Source organism: Dermochelys coriacea, chromosome 9 (genome assembly GCF_009764565.3).
Source record: "Dermochelys coriacea isolate rDerCor1 chromosome 9, rDerCor1.pri.v4, whole genome shotgun sequence".
Classification (NCBI taxonomy): Eukaryota; Metazoa; Chordata; order Testudines; family Dermochelyidae; genus Dermochelys; species Dermochelys coriacea.
Window position 1 is genome coordinate 86,496,856 of NC_050076.1, and position 23,367 is coordinate 86,520,222.

The 23,367-nt window shown below is 39.4% G+C and overlaps 2 protein-coding genes across 8 annotated transcripts in view; one reads left to right on the top strand and one right to left on the bottom strand.

Moving 5' to 3' along the window:
* IRS4 (insulin receptor substrate 4) overlaps positions 1 to 8,711 on the top strand; it is a 35,999-nt gene extending 27,288 nt beyond the window's left edge. For both annotated transcript variants that reach the window (XR_006274498.1, XM_038416302.2), the window contains one exon: positions 6,423 to 8,711. Coding sequence is in view for 1 of the 2 variants with exons in the window: in XM_038416302.2 (XP_038272230.1) it covers positions 6,423 to 6,427 (5 nt within the window). In the remaining variant the exon portion in view is untranslated. The remainder of the gene's footprint in view (positions 1 to 6,422) is intronic.
* A 7,562-nt stretch (positions 8,712 to 16,273) lies between these two features.
* The window catches only part of COL4A5 (collagen type IV alpha 5 chain), a 148,753-nt gene continuing 141,659 nt past the window's right edge, over positions 16,274 to 23,367 (bottom strand). For all 6 annotated transcript variants that reach the window (XM_038415699.2, XM_038415696.2, XM_038415698.2 and 3 more), the window contains 3 exons: positions 20,225 to 20,339; positions 19,724 to 19,896; positions 16,274 to 17,412 (listed from right to left, as the gene is read on the bottom strand). In XM_038415699.2, the coding sequence (XP_038271627.1) occupies positions 17,331 to 17,412; positions 19,724 to 19,896; positions 20,225 to 20,339 (370 nt within the window). In that variant the 3' untranslated portion in view covers positions 16,274 to 17,330. The remainder of the gene's footprint in view (positions 17,413 to 19,723; positions 19,897 to 20,224; positions 20,340 to 23,367) is intronic.

The following is a 23,367-nucleotide window of genomic DNA, read 5'->3' on the forward strand; positions in this document are numbered from 1 at the left end:
GCAGTTTCTTTGTAGCATATTGTAATGGGCTTGAGGGTTTAAATATACCTGGAGAAGTATGCCCAGGCCTAGGTGCTTCAAGCATTTCTTTAAATTTTCACTTTAAGGCTACCCTAAAGGCAACATTATTAATATAATTGGAAAGCTTCAGTTTTCTTTTAAATTCAGGTTTTTGCCTCTGTTTTTATGTGTCATAATAAACAATTGGATCTTTGCCATTTTGTGGTGTGAAAGACTTGCTTCTGAAAAGCAGATTTTTTTTTAAGAGCTCCTGAAAGGTCAGGAACAGGGACTTTTTATTTTGGCTACATTTCAGTGACTTTGCTGACCTGAGATTGAAAGTGTCTCACTTGCAGGCTAATCAATCTATCAATGTTCTGTCCTTTCCACTTGAGAGAGAGTTTGATTCAGTGGCACATTGATCTGAAGACTCCAAAGAAATCAATTTTCTGCACTTTGAGAGAGCATAAACCCCTTTCTCTCTAGGTTACTTAACTCTTGAGAGTGTTTATGTTGTGTTAGAAGAATTTTTTGTAATTACTTTAGTCCATTCAGTGTGTGTTTCCTATCGCTTCTTTCAATGTTAGTTAACAATCATACAATAACTAACATACAACAACTAAATATTAAATCTAATGGGGGGCAGTATTGATCAACAGCTTTCATATATACCTACTGAACTGAATACTGAAAAGACAGAAAAATAAGTCAGATTTATATTAAACTATGTCATTTGAAGCCCTACTCATTTTCCAGAAGTTTCTGGATTATAGGAAGACTGACCTTCCTGATGGTCCATTTACGCCCTTCTCTTTAACATCTAGTGACAGTTGATCCACCTACTAGCTACAATCACCAATGACTCTATCAAATTTCCAACCCCTCTTGGGTTCTGGATAGTTAAAAAACAAAACAAAACAAAACAAAAACAAAGCTTTTTTTCTCCTAATATGCCCAATTAGCACAATAGGCTCTTGATGTTATCATTTTCCTTTTAATTTTCTATAGTACTTAATTCTAGTATTTTAAAAAGCCTTCCAAATACATAAGTGTGATATGTAACGTCAGTGACAAGTGAAACAGTGGAAACAGGAAAAACTCCTTTTAAAAAAAATTCTGTGCACTGCAATTTTTGGGGTGTGGGTGTGCACGGATGGGAGGAATGTATGTGATTGCATGCATTTTCTCACAGCTGTACTAAGTGTGCCCAAGTTCCCTGCCTGGAGGATCTCCTGATCAGAACGCAATGGTAGGAGTCGAGAAATCAACTCAGGAGATGGACCATATTCTCATTTGCACTAAGCCTTTCTTACATCTCTGGCACTATTAAGGTTCCTTATATTTGCACCCACGTTAAGGTACCTTTACATTACCATGTAAATGAAAATCAGAAACATTGGGGTTCAGGGATAAACTACTCCAGGTCCTGATTTACTGCATAGAGATAATTGTACTGCTAAGATGAAAAGGACGCTACAAGGTGGATTCCAGCACAGGTCTTCCTGTTCAGAACAAAATTCAAAACATTGTTTGCCTGGCAGGGAGACATCACCAATTTGAAAATTGTGATTTACAAATCATAGTTCAGAACAGACTCCGCATTAGGTCTTTTGGCTGCAGCTATGGTAACAGTACTTATAGCATGTCTCTGCATGGGGAAACCTTGGTGGACTTTGAGATAGCATTGGAATTCTTGCATTCCTTGTGAACAACTGACGATCTATGGGCCTCTTTGCCTGTGGTCAATCTCCAGCTAGGAATGAACTTCCAGACACCACCTATTCAAATTGTGGTAACCACAGATATGCTCAATTTGTGATGGATAGATAACTGAGATCCTGCAAGATTCCCATCTCCCCATAGAGTTCAGGGGATTTGCTTTTGGGTGTGTGGTGAGGTTTTTTTTTTTCCTTCCCTTTTCCTTTACATTTGTAATACATAAGTGAATTTAATGCTTTTACACCTCCTCTCCCCTCCCCCAAAAAGGCACTGACTACTGAGGGCCCCAGGGGGTTGTACTACTCAAACTGCCAGTTTGAAATGTTCCACTTCATGAAGGGGGGGGAAATAGGGGTTCAGCCCTTGATAGCTATAGCTTTGGAAGCTACTGCCTAGTTTTGGGTTGGAGGCTTGAGATCTGGAGTGAGAATCTTATGAGATGATAGGCCAAATTCACAGGTAATGTGTAATTTAAATTCCCTTACATTTAAACCCCATTAGAGCTACTTACACCTACACATCTATCTAAAATAGTGTAATTTATGTCATGAGATGCCAGAAAAAGGTGTAAGTTGAAGTAGAGTTGGGCTTTAGTTTTACACATTAATACACCATTTTCTGGCTTCTCAGTGTATATATGTTGTACCAATTTAGACAGCAGTAGAGTGGGCATAAATAGTTTTCAGGGGTCTGAGTTAAATTCCACTTAAATTAAATATGCTGAATTTCACCCTGTGAATCTGAGTTGGTGTATTGTCTACGATGATGCACTTTCTTTTGGTCCCAAAAGAATCTCACCAACTTTGACTATTTCTAGATTGAGGCTTGCTTAGGTTTCCCTCTGAATTTGGCCTGCTATCTTCAAAGAAGCAGAATTACAAGGTAAGCAAGTTCCTCTTTCCAGAAGATAAAATTCTTCCCTTTTTGTTTTTATATGTAATTGGCATATAGAATATTCCAGGTTTCTGAGTAGCAGCCGTGTTAGTCTGTATTCGCAAAAAGAAAAGGAGTACTTGTGGCACCTTAGAGACTTAACGAATTTATTTGAGCATAAGCTTTTGTGAGCTACAGCTCACTTCATCGGATGCGTTCAGTGGAAAAAAGAATATTCCAGGATTTTATAAAAGGTTTGAAACATTGTAGGGAATCTGAATTCTGTCATGTCTGACATTAGGATTGACTTATTAAACAACCTGGCTGCCACTGTTCAAAATGTTTTGCGGGGTATAACTAGAAAGATTAGAATAACTAGTCAAACATTTTTCAGGTGTATCTTGTCTTAAGTGTAGAGAAAAAATTATTGGACAAAAGTGCAGACACTTAAGTTCCTTTTTATATATAAGCTTGTAAATACGAAGCAAAGGAGGGAGTGGGAAACCTTTATTACTAGTGAACATAGGTTAATATGCAAGCTTTAGCTGTATTAATGTGAGCAACGAGGTGCTGCTTTGGTTGCATGCTTCACTGAACAAAAAGCTTCTGTGACTCTGTAAGTGTGATGCATAACTCCTTCATTCTTTGATCCTAAAACAAAAACCAACTTTAAAAAGGAAAACTATTTATTTAAAAACCTCTGCCTTTATTTTACAAAACAAACGCAAATTCAAAGCTGTTGCTAACCAAATTGCATAGTGTGTATAAAATGAAATTATTGTATATAAAGTTTGTGGTTTGATTAAGAGCTCTGAAACAGCAGTGTTGGGTTTTGAGATTGACCTTTTTTTAAGTGACTGACCCAGTCTTGAATGTGTAGTTACTACAATTTCTTTTGCTTAAATGCTATAGAAGGATTTCTTCACACTTGAAGTGTTAGTAAGATGCTTCTCTTGTAGTGATTTAGATTTTAATTTACATTGTCATTTTCCTTCAACTGAAATAGCTTCCCATCAAGCCAAGAAAATAAAAATTACTTACTGAGGCTCTAGAACAGCTTGGTATTGGTTCTATACACTTATACTTTAGTCTCAGACTGAATAATTTGTCCTTCTTTTGGTGCAGTTTCTGTATATTTAACAATAGATTCCTCATAGCTTTGCATAAAATGCATAGCGTTTACACAAGGCTTGAACTATTCACAACATATTAATCCTCACAATACACCTTTGAGGGAGATAAGTATTATATTCATTTTTATCGATGGGAAACTGAGACAGAGACTTCCCCAAAGCGTCCTCCCGCCCTCCCCAATGTTCATTCCATAGACCATGATGTATCTCGGTGATTAATAAAAAAGTGAAGTTTCTATATCAAACTATTCTGAATTGTAGTTGGGCATTTTGTTGTTACTAAATACTAAAAGGACTTGGTCCATTTACAGGCCTTTGAATCATAAAGTTCAGTATTGCTCAGTTTAGAGTGAAAATAGACTAGTGTCAAGGTTCCTTCCCCACTCTGAACTCTAGGGTACAGATGTGGGGACCTGCATGAAAGACCCCCTTAGCTTATTCTTACTAGCTTAGGTTAAAAACTTCCCCAAGGTACAAACTTTGCCTTGTCCTTGAACAGTATGCTGCCACCACCAAGCGTTTTAAACAAAGAACAGGGAAAGAGACAACTTGGAGATGTCTTCCCCCCCCCCCCCCAAGCCCTACACCCCCTTTCCTGGGGAAGGCTTGATGATGATCTTCACCAATTTGCATAGGTGAACACAGACCCAAACCCTTGGATCTTAAGAACAATGAAAAATCAATCCGGTTCTTAAAAGAAGAATTTTAATTAAAGAAAAGGTAAAAGAATCACCTCTGTAAAATCAGGATGGTAAATACCTTACATGGTAATCAGATTCAAAACATACAGAATCCCTCTAGGCAAAACCTTAACTTACAAAAAGACACAAAAGCAGGAATATACATTCTCTCCAGCACACTTATTTTACCAGCCATTAAACAAAAGAAAATCTAACGCATTTTCTAGCTAGATTACTTACTAACTTAACAGGAGTTGGAAGGCTTGCATTTCTGATCTATTCCCAGCAAAAGCATCACACAGACAGGCAGACAACCCTTTGTCCCCCCTCCCCAGATTTGAAAGTATCTTGTCCCCTCATTGGTCATTTTGGGTCAGGTGCCAGTGCTTAGCTTCTTAACCCTTTACAGGTGAAAGGGTTTGGCCTCTGGCCAGGAGGGATTTTATAGCACTATATACAGAAAGGTGGTTACTCTTCCCTTTAGATTTATGACAAATGGTATTCTTTTTTTGTATTTAATTATCCCCCCACTCCAATCCTGCTTCTCTTATACTAGTATTTATTCATTGAGCGCTGGTGCATTTGGTGTTGAACTAACTTAACACAGGGTTCCTTCTCCAAAAAGCCTACAATAATAGTCTGCAGACACACGGTATATCACACAAGGGAGAGAAGGTGGAAAAGGAGGGTGTGAAACTATTGAAAAGAGTAGATTGAGAAAGATGGGTACAGAGATGAGGCCCTTACCCATAGCCTGGAGTAGGATACTGGAGACCTTTGTAAGATCTGTTTCATTAGAATATAGAGGGAAGCTGAATTGTAGGGGATCCAAGAAGTTGAGATAATGGTTATAGCTGACACATTTTGATAAACTTCAGGGCAAGGGGGAGGAAGGAGATAGGCAGTATTTTATGCAAATAAGGTCAAGAAAAGTGTTTAGGGCTCAGGACACCAGTGTGTTTGAAAAGCGATGGAAGAGGATGGTGTCAGGAGTAGATGGTGAGGTCTAGTAGACTGGCTGAAGAGCTGCAAATTTCCAGCTACACCCGTAGAGGTGAAGGAGGAAAGACTTTTTGTGTTGGAAAGGTTTGGGGAGAATCATGTGACATTTAGGGTCATGCTCAGAACATTGCAAGAAGGATATTTAAATAACTCTTCACGCTCACTTTAACATATCATTAAAACATTTAGTCCTTCACCCACTATGACTTTTCAGTGATCTCTACGTATTTCTACTGTGCCCCATCTTGCTGTACCCAGAGAACTTTCTTCAATTCTTACTAAGAATAGATGTTTTCAGATAGTTTGAACTAAAACTAGATCTTGGTTATCTGTATTGCTGCCATCCATCAATTGCACTTTATTCATGTTTTGAAGAGTGCAAAAAATATCACTTGAACTCTGTGTTTCTCATGGGATAACTTAATGACCAAATGAATTTTTCTGAAAGCTCAGGGTTAAGATTGGCACCGGTCATAGGCCTCTCCTTTCTCCTTTGAAACTGCTGTAAAAACATTTAATTTTGACTCCAGTCATGCACAATTTTAATTATAGCTGGGTGAACAGAATCACTAATATTCACCTTTTTCATTGGATGTTTGTAATAAATGGCTGCTATATATATAACCTATCCTTGTCATATCACAGGTATCGCTTTTAAAGCCGTCCTAATTTAGTAGTGAGTTACATAAGTAATTATGAGCTTTATTGATCACATCTGCATAGTATGGGCTAGCTACCCAAAATAGACTAGACTCTTGGAGTCCTGTCCAGAATGCGATGAGATGAGTGTATGCTTGAGATGGATTCTGTAAGTGAGGCATTCTCTTCTTTGATTTCCCCATAGTCCTTCTGAGGAATCTAGCAGGAATCTGTTTAATTAACCCCCTTTTAAGAACTCTTCACCTTTGTCCTATTTCAATATGTCATTTGTTTTGATGGGTAAACCCCACATCCTCTTTCAACAGAAAATAGTTTTTCTGTTAGCATCACTGACTGTTGTTTTTGTTTCTTCCAGACTGACTGCATTGCCATGGAAACCATTGTTAGAAGAGGCGGCTTTTCTACTGGTATCTCCAGAAACTGTGTGGTGCTTTTGGAAGCAGAGCTCAACTCCAGCTAGCTACTTTCACTTCCACCAGCACAGACATACACACATCATTGTAATGATTTTTGCTTAGACATCAGCTGTTTATAGTTGAGTTAATTTGAATTAGGATTTTTCATAGCTGTGTTTTGGTGATGGAATTTGTTTTTCCACAGCACATTTGTTTGAGAGGCATTGGGAATGCTGCAGAGGGGATTCCTACAACTTCCTTTTTACTTCTCTCTGCCTCTCCCCCTAATTTGTTTTTATTTATATTGAGAAGTCAAAGCTGGTGGCTGATAGTCTATTTAATATGGGTTTTGTTTCTCTGGTACGTTAGCTTAAACATGTATTGCTTAGAAATATTTTGGCAGGTCAGAAATTTTTTCTTTTGAGGGGGCTGAGAGAGAACCATGTAACTGAACCTAAATCTGTGATGGACATACCTCTTTGATATTTTGCTTTATAGTATAGGAGGTAGTTTTTGATCACAGAGCTTAGTATTTTTAATTGTATGTCAGAGCTTATACTGAAGTTTGTTGCTCAGAATTCTGATATGTATAAGGTAAGATTAAAGGGCTGGTTGTCTTGTTGATTACACGTAAATTATCCCGGACCATTTGTTTATAAACATGTATAAAATATAAAAGGAGGTTTCCATTCATGCACTCAAATGAGAAGGTGCAGGGTCTTTTACAACTTCTGCTTTACAATATTGATGTGTGCTGTAGCTTTTTAGAGAGAAACCACCCTACCTGATCTTACTTTCATCCAAAGCCCTCTTTTAATTTGGGACCATTTTTTTTTTTTTTTTTGCATAATGAGAAAGTAAATAATTGGGTTATCACTTAATGTTTTCTGCCTAAAGAAAAATTGCAAACCATGATTATTTCAAATTAAAAATAAATTATAAAAAATCAGAGCTAGCTGCATCACTCTTACTGATTTTGGTTCAAATCAGTTTAGGCTTTTAACACTGCTATGACCTTCAAAAGCATGACACTAGTTGTTGGAACATACAATGTATAATAATAAAAGGCACTGACTTGATAAGGGGTTTAAAGTGGTACACAAATCCTCATGCTGTACTGCACCACACAGCTGGTAATCCTCTACATTGTATATTGTACAAGTGTTTTGTAGGGCTGCCTCACATGACATACAACCTTTAAAATACTAGTACAGTTTGTATAACAAATTAGATGCTGTCAGTTTTGATGTTGAGTGATGTGTACCTAAATCTATTTTTGAGTAGTCTTAAAATGTACATGTCACAAAATTATAAAGACCTTTTTGCAAACTTAATATGAGTTTACAAATTAACAGGAAAGAAATACTTGCTGCAGAGTTTAAAAGCACAGATGTGTTCTTGAATCTGGAAGAGAAGTTAGTCAGTACAGTTACTAGTTGCTGCTAAACATACTTTGATAATTCATTTAAAAAATATTACCACTTCTATAGACCATGACACTGTCTTGCCATACAGTTTTTGTTTGAGCGTAGTAAATTAATAAGGCAATATGTAGACAGCCATTTTAAAGCTGCTTTTTTTTCTTCCAAACAAATTGAAATTTGGATGATAGTTCAGAACATCTAATGGGAAAAGAAAAGGTTGTGTTGAAAAAATTGAACATGTTACATACCTTATTTATATATTAGGTCCTGAGGCTGCCATTGTACAATATACAGCACTGATTTAATAAATGCTGAATAAATAACTAAATGAATAACCTCAAATATAGTGGTACAAATACTAACAGGTACAGCATAATAAATATGCAATCTTTTTGAATCTTAGTTTACAGCCACTAATTTATTCAGTATTGTGCTGGAAGAACACTTTCAGAATATGTAAAACATATCACTACGTATACTACCTTCCAGCTACCCGTTTATGCTGCTGTATAGTACAAAAATACCAATGATGGAACAATGTTTGTCCTGTAAATTTAATTTGATATTGGACAGTTATTGTCTGTACAAACTAAAATGTCTATGGTTGAAACTGTTCATTATATTTGCTATTTCTGCTTTAGCCCTGTTTAAAAGTTGAGCTGATTGATCTGGCTTTGTCTTCCATTGTAAATATTGTTGCATTGTTTTCTTTGTAAAACATATCGCACTTGCGGTTTTGGGAGACTGGCTTGAAGCTCTGTATAGTGTTTATATTTATCTGACTTGGCTTTCCATAGAGCTACTCGCAGTAAATGTGTTCATGTAGCTCCTGCTGTCTGGGTCTCTTCTTTTTGTACAAACCTGTTTTATTGGCTGATGTGTAATTTCTCCTCCCCCTGCCCACCAGTATCTTTTTCTTTTAAGGGGTATGGTCATCTGGTCATCACAGGGCTATTTATACATTGCTGAGGAGTGGATTCAACCCGTTTTAAGGGAGAACATATCTCAGACCAACAGTCTTCTCTAACTCTGGAAAAATGACTTAAATGTGAATGGTTACACTAGAACTTGATATTGTAGACTTCTTTGCTCAGTGATAGACATATCTGTTAGTAGTGGGGACATATTCATGTCCCCCAGAGGGCTGTCCTGGGACCAGTGCTATTCAACATATTCATAAATGATCTGCAAAATGGGGTAAACAGTGAAGTGGCAAAATTTTTAGATGATACAAAATTACTTAAAATAATCCCAAACAGACTGCGAAGAGTTACAAAGGGCTCTCCTAAAACTGGGTGACTGAATTTCCTCTGCCATTTTGTTGCCCAGTGTTGATAAATGTAAAGTAATGCACATTGGAAAACATAATTCCAACTATACATACAAAATGATGAGGTTTAAATTAGCTGTTGCTACTCAAAGAGATTTTGGAGTCATTATGGATAGTTCTCTGAAAACATTTGCTCTCAGTGTGCAGCATCAGTCAGAAAAGCTAACAGTGTTAGGAACCATTAGGAAAGGGATAGATAAGACAGAAAATATCAGTGCCTCTATAAATCCATGGTATACCCACATTTTGAATACTGCATGCACATCTGATCATCCCATCTCAAAAAGATATATTGGAAAAGGGACAGAGACAGGCAACAAAAATTATTTAGGGATATGAAACAGCTACTGTGTGAGGTGATTATTGGTGTGGAGAAAATGAATAAGGAAGTGCTCTTTCACATAACACAAGAACTAGGTCTCACACAATGAAATTAGTAAGGAGCAGGTTTAAAAATAAAAGGAAGTACTTCATATTAGACAGTCAACCTGTGGAACTCTTTGCTAGGGAATGTTGTGAAGGCCAAAACTGCAACAGGGTTCAAAAAAGAACTAGATAAATTCATAGAGGATAGGTCCATCACTCACTCTTAGCCAGGAGGGGCAGGCCTATAACTCCATGTTCTGAGTGGCCCTAGCCTCTGTTTGCAAGGAGCTGGGAGTGAAGGATGGGGGATTGATTGCTTGATGATTGCCTAGTCTGTTCATTCGCTCTGAAGCACCTGACATTGGCCACTGTCAGAAGACAGATTACAGGGCTAGGTGGATCTTTGGTCTAACCCAGCATGGTCATTCTTATGATCAGTACTAGAACATGTAGTATTCTCTACAACAGTGGTTCTCAACATATTAAATATTGTGGGCTGCACATGTGGCCCACAGTGGCTGGATGGCAGGGCAGTGGAGCTCAGACCCCAACCATGGACCCTGCTCTGTGGGTAGCTGCCCTTACCCTAGGACCCCTGCTACTAATGGTGGGCCAGCTGCCTGCCCCTGTCCCCCACTGTGCAGATACTTCAGACCCTGCAGTGCTGGGCAGCTGCCCCAGACCCCCACCATGTGGCTGCCCCAGATGCTGGAACTTGCGGGGCCAGGCAGCTGCCACAGGCCAGGCCAGGCGCCCTGGAGCTCATGGGGCTGGCTGGCTGCTTGCCCTGGTTCTCAGCCACATGGCTGCCCAGACTCTGGAGCTTGCAGGGCCAGGCTGGTGCCCTGGATCCCTGCAGGGCCAGCCAGGAGCCTGACGTGCCCCACCCCATGCTAGGCAGTGGGGCAGCATGGACCCCTCCCTCAGGGATCATCCACAGCCTTTAGCAAACAGCTGAGCTGGGCCACAGCTGTGTGCTAATTGGGTTGTGGGTTGACAACCGCTCCTCTGCAACATATGATGGAATTCTCAGAAATGTCATGGAAAATGGGCTAGTTTTCTTTAGCACCTCATTGTACAAAGCAAGCAATGGTGTTACTGCTGATTTTCTACAGGTTATTTTTTTACAGTGAAGACAACCTAAATGAGAACTTTTTGATACTACACCTAATTTCATACTTTCTTAAATTTCCTATCCCTGCATATATTTACTGAAGCAAGAACTTAGTTTAATATAGCATATATATTGGTGAGCTCATTGATCAAACACTACATTCCTTATCTTTCACCATGAATTTGACTTCTAAAAGTAACATTTCTAAGATCAGGGTCTGTAACTGCAGAATTTTCTTAAATACTCAATTCAAGTCATACTCCCTTTGTTCAAAATATTACTGCATTAAATTAACTCCTGAAAGTAAGTTTAAGTCCCTCTAAACAAGTTTTTGTAAGACAATGATTATCCTAACTAAGCTCCTTATTCAGGGCCTCATTTTACAGCAAGCAGACCCTGTTGTGGAAGAAAAAGAAAACAGTACTTCTAGTATGTGGCAGAAGCAGTCATACCAAAAGTAAACAAATAATGAAAATTATCCAGATAACATAAAGACTGTTGCAACAGTCCCATACAAAGTAACTGCTTAAGGTATCTTAAACGGCTTATTGGATCTGAACTGTGTGAAATGCTTTAGTCTTTCAAGGACCAACCCTCTGGCTGGGTAAAGTAGACAAAACTATCAGCTTTGAAACAAGGGAAAGTCCTCGATCAAAACCAGAAGGCAGTTAGTCACTACTTTCATATCTAGGAGTGGAAGATGAAGCTACACATTTTAAAAATGGTTACACTTTTGCAAAGAAAAAAGTTGCCTTTTGGTTTGAAAATTCTTTCGAAAAACTCTAGTACACATAAAGCATCTCTGTTACAGAAATACTTAAGTGAAGAGCATACTTACAGTGTGGCAGGATAGCTCATGGACAGTTGGTAGAAAAATAGTGAAGTACTGAACAACCTTAAAATTCCTATATTTGGCAATTCTCGGTGCTTATTTTCTGCCTTTATGACTTCTCCAGGTTTTGGAAAGAAAAAAGGTGACCTTCAAATTCCAGTGAATCGTGCTTGATAGACTTGAGAAAACCTATGTCCATATTCTCTTCCCCTCTTTTTTCCATTAACAATATTTGGTGCCTTTAAACAATAGTTTCTCCTTCCCTCAATTGCAACAGACCATAAAGGAACATCTCAGAGGGGGCTAGGAACTCGTGGCTAATAGAAAGCCTCAGTTCAGTCCTGGCAAACCACCCCCTCTACTAGTATTTTATGTATACCTAGTTCAGATGTGTTTTTCCTCATAATATCGAGTTAATCTAAATTCTTATCTTTAAAGAGGAGGGACAGAGACTAGTGAAGCCTCCAGTTTAACATCTGTGCCCTGCACTTCCTATACTGCATAGTTTGATTTACCTAGCAGTTAATCCTTATCCTCCTGCCAATTGTAGTTGGTTTATGATGTGATCACTAGTTTGCTACAATGACTGATTTCATCACCCATCCCTCACATTCCAAGTTTTATACGTACTGATCTGATGTTTTGAAAGGCTTTATATTCCATTTCTGAGCTGATCACTACTACCTTTCCTTAGCAACGTTGTCTTGCTTTTTGTCAATAAAACATTCCTGAAGACTAGAATATCACAATCTTTCTTGCACAATTCCTAGCTTGTGCTTGTAGTGGAGGTAGCCATAGCAGCAACAGTATTACAGCCCCAGCCACAGGGGTTGTGTAAACCATAGGTTGCTGCTGGGAAAGATCTGTGTTACAACTATATATTGCTCAAAGTAGAAGAGTTCTAAATCTAGCAAAATGAACTTCCCTCTCTTGTGCCCCTCAAAAGAGACTTCTCTACAATGTGGGCAGCACACTGACTCATGCTACTAGCATGCATATTAGGAAATACCATACAATTTAAACAAACACATATCAAAGGTAGTGCTCTTTTGAGATCTCAGATCTTTTGGACACATTGACCTATGAGTATTTTGACATTTGTAAGGTTAAAAGAGGAAATATTTTTTAAAGTTGTACCTTTAAAAAAAAAAGAATAAAAGTGATGAAACCCTACCATTAGACTGCAGTAGCCTTTGGCGTCGGGGATGTCAGTTTTCACTGGTTACAGGTCTAGAAGTCATTAAATCCGAAGTCCATAGTCCATATAAACTGTTCTAGTCTATCCTAAATCAAACGGTTCTGAAATATTTCACTGACATCCACTTTGAAGAATTTCAGAGAACCGTACCATCAAAGTATGATGTATAAATCAATCTCACTCCATACCCACAAAATAGCCTAAAGGTACAGTCAGCCAATATACGGCTTTGTTATAAGGTTTAACACAGGAATCTCATTACTAGGAAAGGAAGTAAGGACAGAGGCCCGTGTGCAACTTTGACACTTAAGAGTACAAGAGAGTGGCAGGGACTAGCCTCCCTCTGTTAGTGTTTTAAAGATTTACATGTTAGTATTATATAAATTATACTTTAGCAAGTCAGCCTAGTTTGCAGCAATTCTATTATGAAGTTAGACACCAATTCAATCCATTTGGCAAACTGCTTGCAGTTCACCTTTAAAAGCAAGTGAAACAAATGTTGAGCAAAGAAAGTTCATCTACATCCTCCATATTTTGATATGTTTTGTTAAACCATTGCTGATGTAGGCACTCAACTTTTCTTAAATTATCTTTGAAAGCTTCTAGTGCCCTCATGTGGTTAACACACAAATCTTTTGTAGAGAAGCAAAGTGTGTGTTGTAAATGGCTTGTCTAGTTTTTGTAAAGTCCAGCCACGAGGAAGTTTGTGTGGAAGGTTGGTTTTTTATGAGAGTATCCAATTTTGAGAACTTATTCTTAATCTTTCCCTGGTTGTTGTAGAGGATGTTGATCAGGTGTTTCCGCAGTTTCGAGAGTGTGTGTCAGCATAGTCTGTGTGGTATGTAGATTGTAATGGATTTTTTACCTTCAGTCCTTTTGGACTGTACAAAGGGTCATCTGTCTCCTAAACCAGTTTCCACATAATTACTACTGAAGGTAAACTAGGAATAGACCAGGCTCTATGTGAATACAGCCAATGCAACTGCTTCAGTTACAACACTGAATTACTTGAGAAAAACAGGTTTCAGAGTAGCAGCCGTGTTAGTCTGTATTCGCAAAAAGAAAAGGAGTACCCGTGGCACCTTAGAGACTAACAAATTTATTAGAGCATAAGCTTTCGTGAGCTACAGCTCACTTCATCGGATCCGATGAAGTGAGCTGTAGCTCACGAAAGCTTATGCTCTAATAAATTTGTTAGTCTCTAAGGTGCCACGGGTACTCCTTTTCTTTTTGAGAAAAACAATTACATTAAGTGCTCTCAAATCTGGAATCCTAACTCAGAACATTTTTAATTACAGAGGGGGTGGAGTGGTAGTATTTAAATCCAAGAGTACCTTTAGGCTGCAATTTGGGTTTGAGCCATTCTAAAGCTTGAGCACAGGTCTGGCAGCACCAAAACTATATACACGTTTTCACAAGATTTTGGCCACATCTGACCTGAAAAGTGGGTCCTTTTGGATTCGGGGAAGCCAACCTGGGGGAAAAAAATGATAAAAGCAGTTTTGGCAGTGCGGATTTGTCTCCCAACACCCTGCAGGTCAAAGGATTGTTCCACTTGTAATATCAAAAATCTGCAGAACAGAAGGTTGTGCCAGTTGTATTTATTTTACGGTACACTCAGAGGCCCCAGCCAGGACTGAGCACCTATTGTAGGTTTTGCACATACACAGGGAGCCTCTGCCCAAAGAGCTTACAAATTAAGTGCATAAGACAAAAGATGTGGAAAAAAAGAATTATCCCCATTTTACAAATGAGAAATTGAGGCCCAGAGAGATTAAGGGACTTGCCTAAAGTAACACAGGGAATAGTATATGGAAGAGGTGGGAATTCAATGAAGAACTCCCAGATCTTAGCCTAATGCTGAAACTACAAGACCATCTTCCCTTTCTAGACTGTTGTTTCTTAATAGAGCAATATTGAGAACAGCTTGCTGGAAACCTCACCATGGATTTTATTAAGATCCAAGTGCTTTTCTGTACTGCATGGCAGCAGCAACATGCAAAATGGGATTGGGCAGCTCATGCACAGGAGAGGCAGCTGTGCAGCAGCATCCACCAGCATGCAGCTGCTCCACATCCCTCTTTTATTTTGGTTACCTAGCAGTTCTGAGATAGTAAGGGATTTGACCTACTCACAGTGCTAAGAATCAAGGAATAGCTGTCCTATACATTGTTACAGTAGGGACTATAATTTATACTGAAAATTGCTGCTCTAGTATTCACTGAGACGTTTACATGCTCTAGAGGATGCATGAGCTCCTGACACAGAATATAGCAATGCTAGCAGGATCCTAGGAAGAGCATGCATAGTCCAACAGCCACAGGGAATGTCACTGTGGAAACCAAGGCTCCGTAATGTAGGAAGGCTCTGCTTTTCATCTTTCTCAAGTTCTTTTATGTGAGAACCTACCACTCTGCCTGTGCTATACCGCAACACAGCTGTGATCAGTAGAAGCACTCAAGCTGTGTTGGTATAAATAGTCTCAATGTATTGTGCCAGGCCCGAAAGATCAAGGCCCATCTATTTAACCCTAGTTCTTGGGGAGGTAGACAGGAGTTGGGATTTGATGTCATCTTTAGTTAACAGTTTTCTGGTTTGGGGTTAGCAGCAGCCGGTTCAGTTTTGTTTCTTTACATGCAAGATCAACCAAATAAAATAAGTAGAAGGGAATGTTTGGTAGATTTGTTCACTCTCTACCGGCATGGATTTGCAGGCAACTCACAAAAGGGTAGATATGAGCCTTGTGGCTGTATTACAAGTCCAATACCCCAATGTTATACATGTATAAACAAATCATGAGGCGTACATAGACTACGTTAACATTTAAAAACACACTATTATATTTTAGAGTAAACCTTTGTATAATTGCCATTTTCATATTTACACAAATGCTGTTAATCCTCCACTTATCTCATTTTATTAACCTTTGCCACCTCGCCTAGTAACTCATTTCTCTGTCTCAGTTTTCAGCAGGTTTTTTTTTTTTTTTTTTTTTTGAGTGGCTACAAGCCTAATGTGTAGCTGGCATCAGAAATTCAGAGGCAGAACAGCCATTAGCCAGATGTCACTGATAATTAGTTAGCCTTACTCAAAATAAGCTGAAATATACTTCACTTTTATAAAGCAATATATTAATTCTCAGGCTACATTTGTCCTAATGAATGGTGAAGGTGGGAAAATACAATTAATACATCAAGGAAGGCTGATCACCTGGAAAACGCGCAGTCTCACTTACTTTGTTGTGGAGTGCTAAATGCTTACATATAAATGCAAGAAATAGTATTGACCACAGAAATCAAACAAGCACAAACAGTTGTGTGTACAAAATTTGATCATTTCTTTGCAACTATTGCAAAACGTGTGACAATCTAGGGCAGATACAGTAGGATTCTTACATACTGATGCAAGAAACAAGGAGCTCTATGACCTTTCACGGTCTTTATTGAATTATGCATACACAAAAACTGCTGCCTTGTATAAATCCATCATGGATGTATATAAATCACATAAGAGTGATTAGAGGATACATTTATAAATATGAAAAAGATCGGTTTTAGCCAGCTTTTGCTTTATTTCAGTTTTTTCAGAGTGTACAGCTATTCTGGATAATATATATGACACCACTTCGGAGCAAAGAAAGTTTTTGGAAGCATAACCTTAATGCTTTGGCAATTTGATATTCCAAGGGGTATTTTTTGCTGAAGCAAACTGGTTACTACTAAATCATGAATATGATTTGTTTTCATTTAAAAAAAAATGACATAAGATATGGCTAATCATTTCACATATTTTCACAGAATAAAAAAATCCTTTTAAAATGGTTTGGATTTCTAAGCACAAATAACACCATTGATAGCATGGTGTAATTATAAACATTTAAAACCCAGATCAAAATGACTAGAGAAATATTGTACATTCCCCAAATAAACTCAGATTGGAACTTGAGGGAGGAAGCAAAACTTTAAAAATCAGTAGTAGTTTGGTGTAAGAGGTATAGATTCTCTCCATTAGCCTTGATTTTATAGAAAATACTGCTGTAAATTTAAACTTTTCTTTAATACACTTTTTGTGAAGAGTGATTTTAGGCTGATTTGTGCCTAAATAATTGAAGGTTTGAATTAAAAGGTTGTTACACAATATACACATTTCATTACTTACAAAGAGAATAAGCTTAACATTTCATATTAAAAACCTCGGATACAGTAGGGTTAGTAGCACCATGAAAAAGTGTTTTTCAAAACTGCAGTCTTGTTATTTTAAACATACTCAGTGCGTTGTATTTTGTTGTTTTTCCTCTTGGTTGATCAAAAAAGTGCTATTCTGGTATTAGGAGAGAAATTAAAACTTCATCTTCTGATCCTTTGTGAACCTCAAGCGTCTTTTCCATTTCCAAGAGATCAATTCCTTTGTCTTAGTCCTTTTGTCAAATATGCACCAGACAGCCTTGTTTGGCACTTTAGTGAGGTACACCTGAATCTGCACTTTTAAAACAGTTTGGATTTGTTTTTTGTTTTTTTTTCTTTCTGCACAGTAGCACCATTGTTACAGCTGGAGGACAGTGCACCCTAGGAATTCTCATTGTTTTACAAAAATTCTCCAAGATGTTACGTCCTCTTCATACAAACTTGACAACGACTAATACGTGTCCTCAGGTCTCCAGCTTTCAATGTCTCTGACTGAGGTTTACTGGTTGATGGAAACACAAACACACAAGGTTAGCTTTTCTTATGCTTACAGGAGCCTGGACTTGAAAGGTGCTGAGTGCCTTTCACATCAATAGGACTTAAGGATGTGGTTAAGTGCCTTCCTGAAAGGGAACTGCATGTGCTTAGCACCTTCCTTGATCAAGCACTTATTTCATTACTCTCCCTAAAATCCCTCATGAGTTGTTTGTTTTAGACCAATAGGTAGAAGGTGTTGTGCCAGCAAACTACATCAGCCCAACATGCCAGACAGTTGGGGGCAGTCCACAAACACCAATATGAGTAAAGGGTGTCTTTTAGAAATGACATTTGTTGGGCAATTACAAAATACAACATGATCTATCATCTCTTCCCCCCCCCCCCAAAATGGAAGAATTTACATCTGTAAACTTTTGACTTCTCATTTGAATGGAATTATTTCATAATAAAATGTCACTGTCCAATGTGGTAAAAATGTAAAGATGACAGATTTAACAAATTATTTCCTTCCGTTGTGTAAGGGTACATACATGAGTGATTATATAAAAAAGTCCAAGTAGGTCATAAAGTTTAAGGCCAGAAGAGACCACCACATCATCTGTCTGACCTTTTGTATATTACCGGCCACCGATGGCACCCAGCACTTACACACTAAACCGAACAACCAAAATTAGACCAAAGTTTTACAGCTCACAGGCTAGACTACTATCAGCCTGTAGGCGGGACCGAGATGCACCAGTTCTGGAGAGTGCACATTGGCAGGGAAACTATGATAAAGTGAGATATATCTAGATAACCCTGGCAAGTGAACCATACCCACACTGCATAGGAAGGCAAAAAATCCCCACGGTCACTGCCAATCTGACTTGGAAAATTCCTTTCTGTCCCACATATGGTGATCAGTTAGACCATGAGTGTTTGAACAGGAACCCGCCAGCCAAGCACCTGAGAGAGATAATGCTCGGTGCCACCTCAGAGGTCTGACTCTCTCCATCCAATATCATCTCCAGTTGTGGCCAGCCCCGATGCTTCAGAGAAAGGAGATTTATAAAATAAAACAAAGCAAAACACCACACATTGGAGCGGGGGAAAGAATCTCTTCCTGACCCCTGCAGATGGCCGGCTGAAACCCTGAAGCATGAGCTTATATTCCTGAAAGAAACTGGAAGTGAACCCCTGGCTGTTGAGCCTTGCCCCTGCCATCACATGCAAGACTGTCATTACTTGGTCACATATGAGTAGTCCACTTCTTTCAAGTGAACGGTATAAACAGATTTTTGAAAAGGAGAAATAAATAGAAAGCTAAGTTTGGGTGAGAATGAAAATAGTGAACGATGATAAGGAAGAAGAGGAGATTAAAAGATCCATGAGGGTTATTACTGGTCAGGACAACATGTTAATTATCACTGATCAACCAAACTGCAAATCAATGGCATAATGACTGCCTAATACAAAAATAAATGGTACTACTTAGGTGTTCTAATTGGAAGTAACTTGATTTCCATGTTGTAGATACCCACTAATGTTGTATAACATATTTTGTGGATAAAGCTCATTGTGCGACATTTGTGAAGTGGACAGCTATCATTTTTCAATATAAGCTGCAGTCAGAACCTGTTAATTTTCATTTGAGACACAAGTCACCATTCGGTTATAAAATTTGTTTCTATGAAAGCAAGTTATTTTTCCACAGAACAATGGTGCCACTCTAAACTTGTGAAGGAAGTGATAAGAGTACAAGCCTGAAGAGTTTGCAAAATTCTAAGGTGAAATCATGGCCCCAGAGAAGCCGATGGCAAAACTTCCATTGACGTCAGTGGGGCCAGGATTTCACACCTGTACTCCTGCAAACAACATTTGAGATATCTGAGTCTGTCTAAATGTCAAGAAAAAACACAAAAATGATCAGTCTGTGTCAGACTGTGATATCGTTACTCACATTGAATAAATACATCACTCTTTGATATAGTCTCTCTCATTACAATGGGACTGCTTTTGGAATAAGCTACTCGTCAATATAAGTAAGGGTGGGCAGAAAGTAGCTCTGAGTCCTTGCAAAACAGGCAATAGAATGCACCCCAGCAAGTTCGGACAAGATGTAAAAGATTTTCCCATGTAAACAAATTCCTGGAAAACTGGTCTTAGAAAGCATGATACACATTTAGATGAGGGAAAAGGTACAAATTACCAGTTTTACAAGGATTAATTAAGTCGTCAAATAAGGAACTAAATCACCATTTGTCCTTAGAAAATAAATGCAATTTCCAATGCATTCAGTACACAATAAGTGATGTGCAAGAAATAAGCTCTCTTACCTAAACATTTCTGATATCTCTACAGTTGCCAGCCAGAAACTGTATGAATTGGCGTAGTAATTACAAGTACCACGACCATGACACTCAATAAAAGGAGCTGAGCGGAATTCTTCCAAACAGGAACCTGGGGATGCCAAGGCCTGTCCAGAGCCCTCTGCACCAGCACTAGTGTGCTAGAAAAGTTAAAAGTTAAAAAAGAAAAGTGTAAGTTAAATTGGGATCCATAAGCATTAGGAGAAGTCACCCTGTGTCAAAAAATCAAGTTAATTCTTTTTTCCTGTTTGTTAAGACAATGCCATAGATAACGTTTACCTAGGATTACTGATTATAGTGGCATCTGAATTTTGGGAAATAACTGATCTCTGTTACCATAGTTGGCAGCAATAGGTAAATATCATTTTAATGGTACAAACTGTTTTTTGTAACAGAAAATCCCGAAGTAGCTAGTACAAAACACAAACAGTTAACAGTAAATTTGGGGAGAGAGGAGGAGGCCCTTACCATCATGAAAGAATAACCAATCCAAAGAGAGTCCCAGCCTTGCGGACATGACGGAATTTGAATGGTCTGACTATGGACAGCTATAACCATGGCAGGAGCTTCACATACTGCACATCTGAACATGAGGAGAGGTATAAAAGAAACATCACGCCATTACAATAATGTATTAAGTAAGCCAAATACTGATGTTATTTCAGGAGAATTTAGAGAAATGACAGGAAAAATTGGGAAAAAAAATGTAAGAAGAGACTGCTGTAACAATTTAGATCTACTGCACCCCTCAAACAGTTTATATGTATGCAGAATTCCACACTGCATCAGTAAACAAATAGGAATATAGATCAGAATTTTTTTTGTATTATTGCATTGAGTACCTATAAAAAAATAACTTTAATGTGCCCAATCCAATCACTCCTTACACAGGCAAAATTGGGAGAGCTCCTGTTTAAAATACATAGTACAGTAGACTCCTTAAAAGGTGCCAGACTGAAGTACTGAAAGCTAACATCCTTTGGTTTTCCACATACTAGGTAAAATACATTGTGGTAGAACTAGCTTGCCACACTACCTTGCCGTTGTGCACGAATCCTGATTTCAAGGGAACAGTGCCACAGGTCAGAACGTGGAGTTCAGTCTTCAGAATAATCTGAGTGTGATCCAAAGGCCATTGAAAGATTCCCAACTACTTAAATGGGCATTGGATCAGGCTCTCAGTCATTAGCTTGTCATCTGAGACTGCTAACAAATATGCCAGTCATAGTGGGTTTGTATCCAAATCATAAAAGCCACAAAGTAATAGACTCCAAATGTCAACTTATCTCATCTAGACCAGTGGTTCTCAAAGCCGGTCCGCCGCTTATTCAGGGAACGCCCCTGGCAGGCCAGACCGGTTTGTTTACCTGCCGCATCTGCAGGTTCAGCCAATCGCGGCTCCCACCGGCACCAGTTCGCCGCTCCGGGCCAATGGGGGCTGCAGGAAGGGCGGCCAGCACGTCCCTTGGCCCGTGCCACTTCCCTCAGCCCCCATGGCCTGAGTGTGAACCGCGGCCAGTGGGAGCCGCAATCGGCTTGAACTGCGACGCGGCAGGAAACAAACCGGTCCGGCCTGCCAGGGGCTTTCCCTGAACAAGCGGCGGACCAGCTTTGAGAACCACTGATCTAGACCATACAAACAATTGTTGAAAGACAGTGACACTACGGATATGGGCAAGATTTGAAACAGTGACCGTAAAGACAGATGTTCTTGCACTTTCATTCTAATTAATTATTAGCTCCAGGGGTGCTGGAATAATTTGTATAGTGGGGGTGCTGTGAGCTATTGAACCAAACTGTAAATCCTGTATATAATGGATATCACTTTAAATGAGGGGTGCTGCAGCACTCTTCTGCACCCTAGTTCCAGCATCTTGATTAGCTGGACACTCAAGCCCAATTTTGCTCTCTTACGTGGCTTCACCTCCCATTATCCTCATGTGGAGTTGTATCTACAAAAGCAGTGGCAGAAATTGGCCCAGTAATATTTTGCACAAATCTAATAGTGAAAACTCATATTCGGAGATGTTATTGACTAATACAGTAACTGGAGTTCATTCAGATAATCTGTCCCTATGGGTACTTTCCATCAAAGATTTCTGGTAGCAGTGTCTGTGGATCCGTGCCTCTGCCCAATAAATCCTTGTGCTTTGATTCAAGTGCATATAGGGGAAGGCAGAACTGCCGCCGCTCCAGTTCCTTCTCAACTATAAAATCTGGCATGGCAAGGACTACAGTGTAGAGGGGACAGAGGGCAGACAGTGGAGCACCCATAGGGACAAAACATTTCAAAGAACTCCAGTTACTGTACAGATAATTAACCTCTCCTTCTTCGAGTAGTTGTCCCTGTGTGTGCTCTGCTGTAGGTGATTCCCAAGCAGTGCTCCTACTATGGAGGTGGGTGCTGAGGAGAAGGATCTAGTACAGTTTAGAGGACAGCCGCACCAAAGGCTGCATCTGCTATGGAAGCATGCAGAATTAGCATAGTGGTGGGAAAAGGTGTGCACAGACAACCAGGCGGCATCTTTGAAAGTATCTACAGTGGGCAGTGGTGCTGGAACACTTTTAATAGTGGGGGTGCTGAAAGCAGTTTTTACTTTTTATCTCATGCACCCCCTTACCCCTGTCTGTGCCCCCCTCATCACCCAGAACAGGGGTCGGGGGCAGGGCCATGTCTCCAGGAGGGGGGAACCCAGACAAGAGTAAGGGGGCCGAGATGGGGGCAACAGCTGGGGTTGGGCATGGAGGGAAGAAAAAAAAATCAGACCCCAAAGAGGTGGGTCTTAAAGAACACTCTATAAGGAGCCATCTGAGTCTGTCCCCTCTCAGCTTCCTGGGTTTGCTCTTCAGCCCACATAGACCTTACACTTCAATGGTACATGAAATACATTGAGACAGTGGAAGCAGCTGGAATGTCTGTCACTGAGATGAAGGCCTGGCAGGGTTTGAAGCTTGGGGTTTTGGGTACAAGCCACGAAGGCCACAGACAAAAAGGGGCTGAAGACAGGCAGGAAGTCCTGACCGTGAAAACAGAGGTAGGGGGAACCCCCTACCCCAAAAGCACAGAGCTTGCACAGGGGAAAAAAAAATAAAACCACAAACTAAAGAAATGAAAAGAAAAAGCAAGCAAGCAACATAATGCTAAAGCTACTGGACATACAACTCGCCATCTGTAGCCACAGGTGGTTGAGAAGGAACTGGAGCAGTGGCAGGTCTGCTTCCCCTATTTACCCTTGGATTGGAGCATGAGGATGTGTAGAGCGCAGGTACTGGCATACGGACACTGCTACCAAAAATCTCAGATTGAATGCTCGCTCATAGGCGTGTGCACATACCTATAAGGACAGCTACTCAAAGAATTGCAGAATCTCTACCAGATCACCCATCACGAAGCCTTTTTGACCCAAGCTGGGAAGAGCTTTTTTTTCTGGAAGTTACTCTGGGTACCTTTGAGCAACCATCCAGTCCCCACAAAATTTTAAGTCTTTGTGCCAGATAAGAGCAGCAATTCGGTATTGGCTTGTGATGAAAGGTAGGGACAAGGTCCTGACCACTTATGCTCATTTAAGATTCCATGACACTTTTATAAAAGACTAGGGTTGCTAGATCCT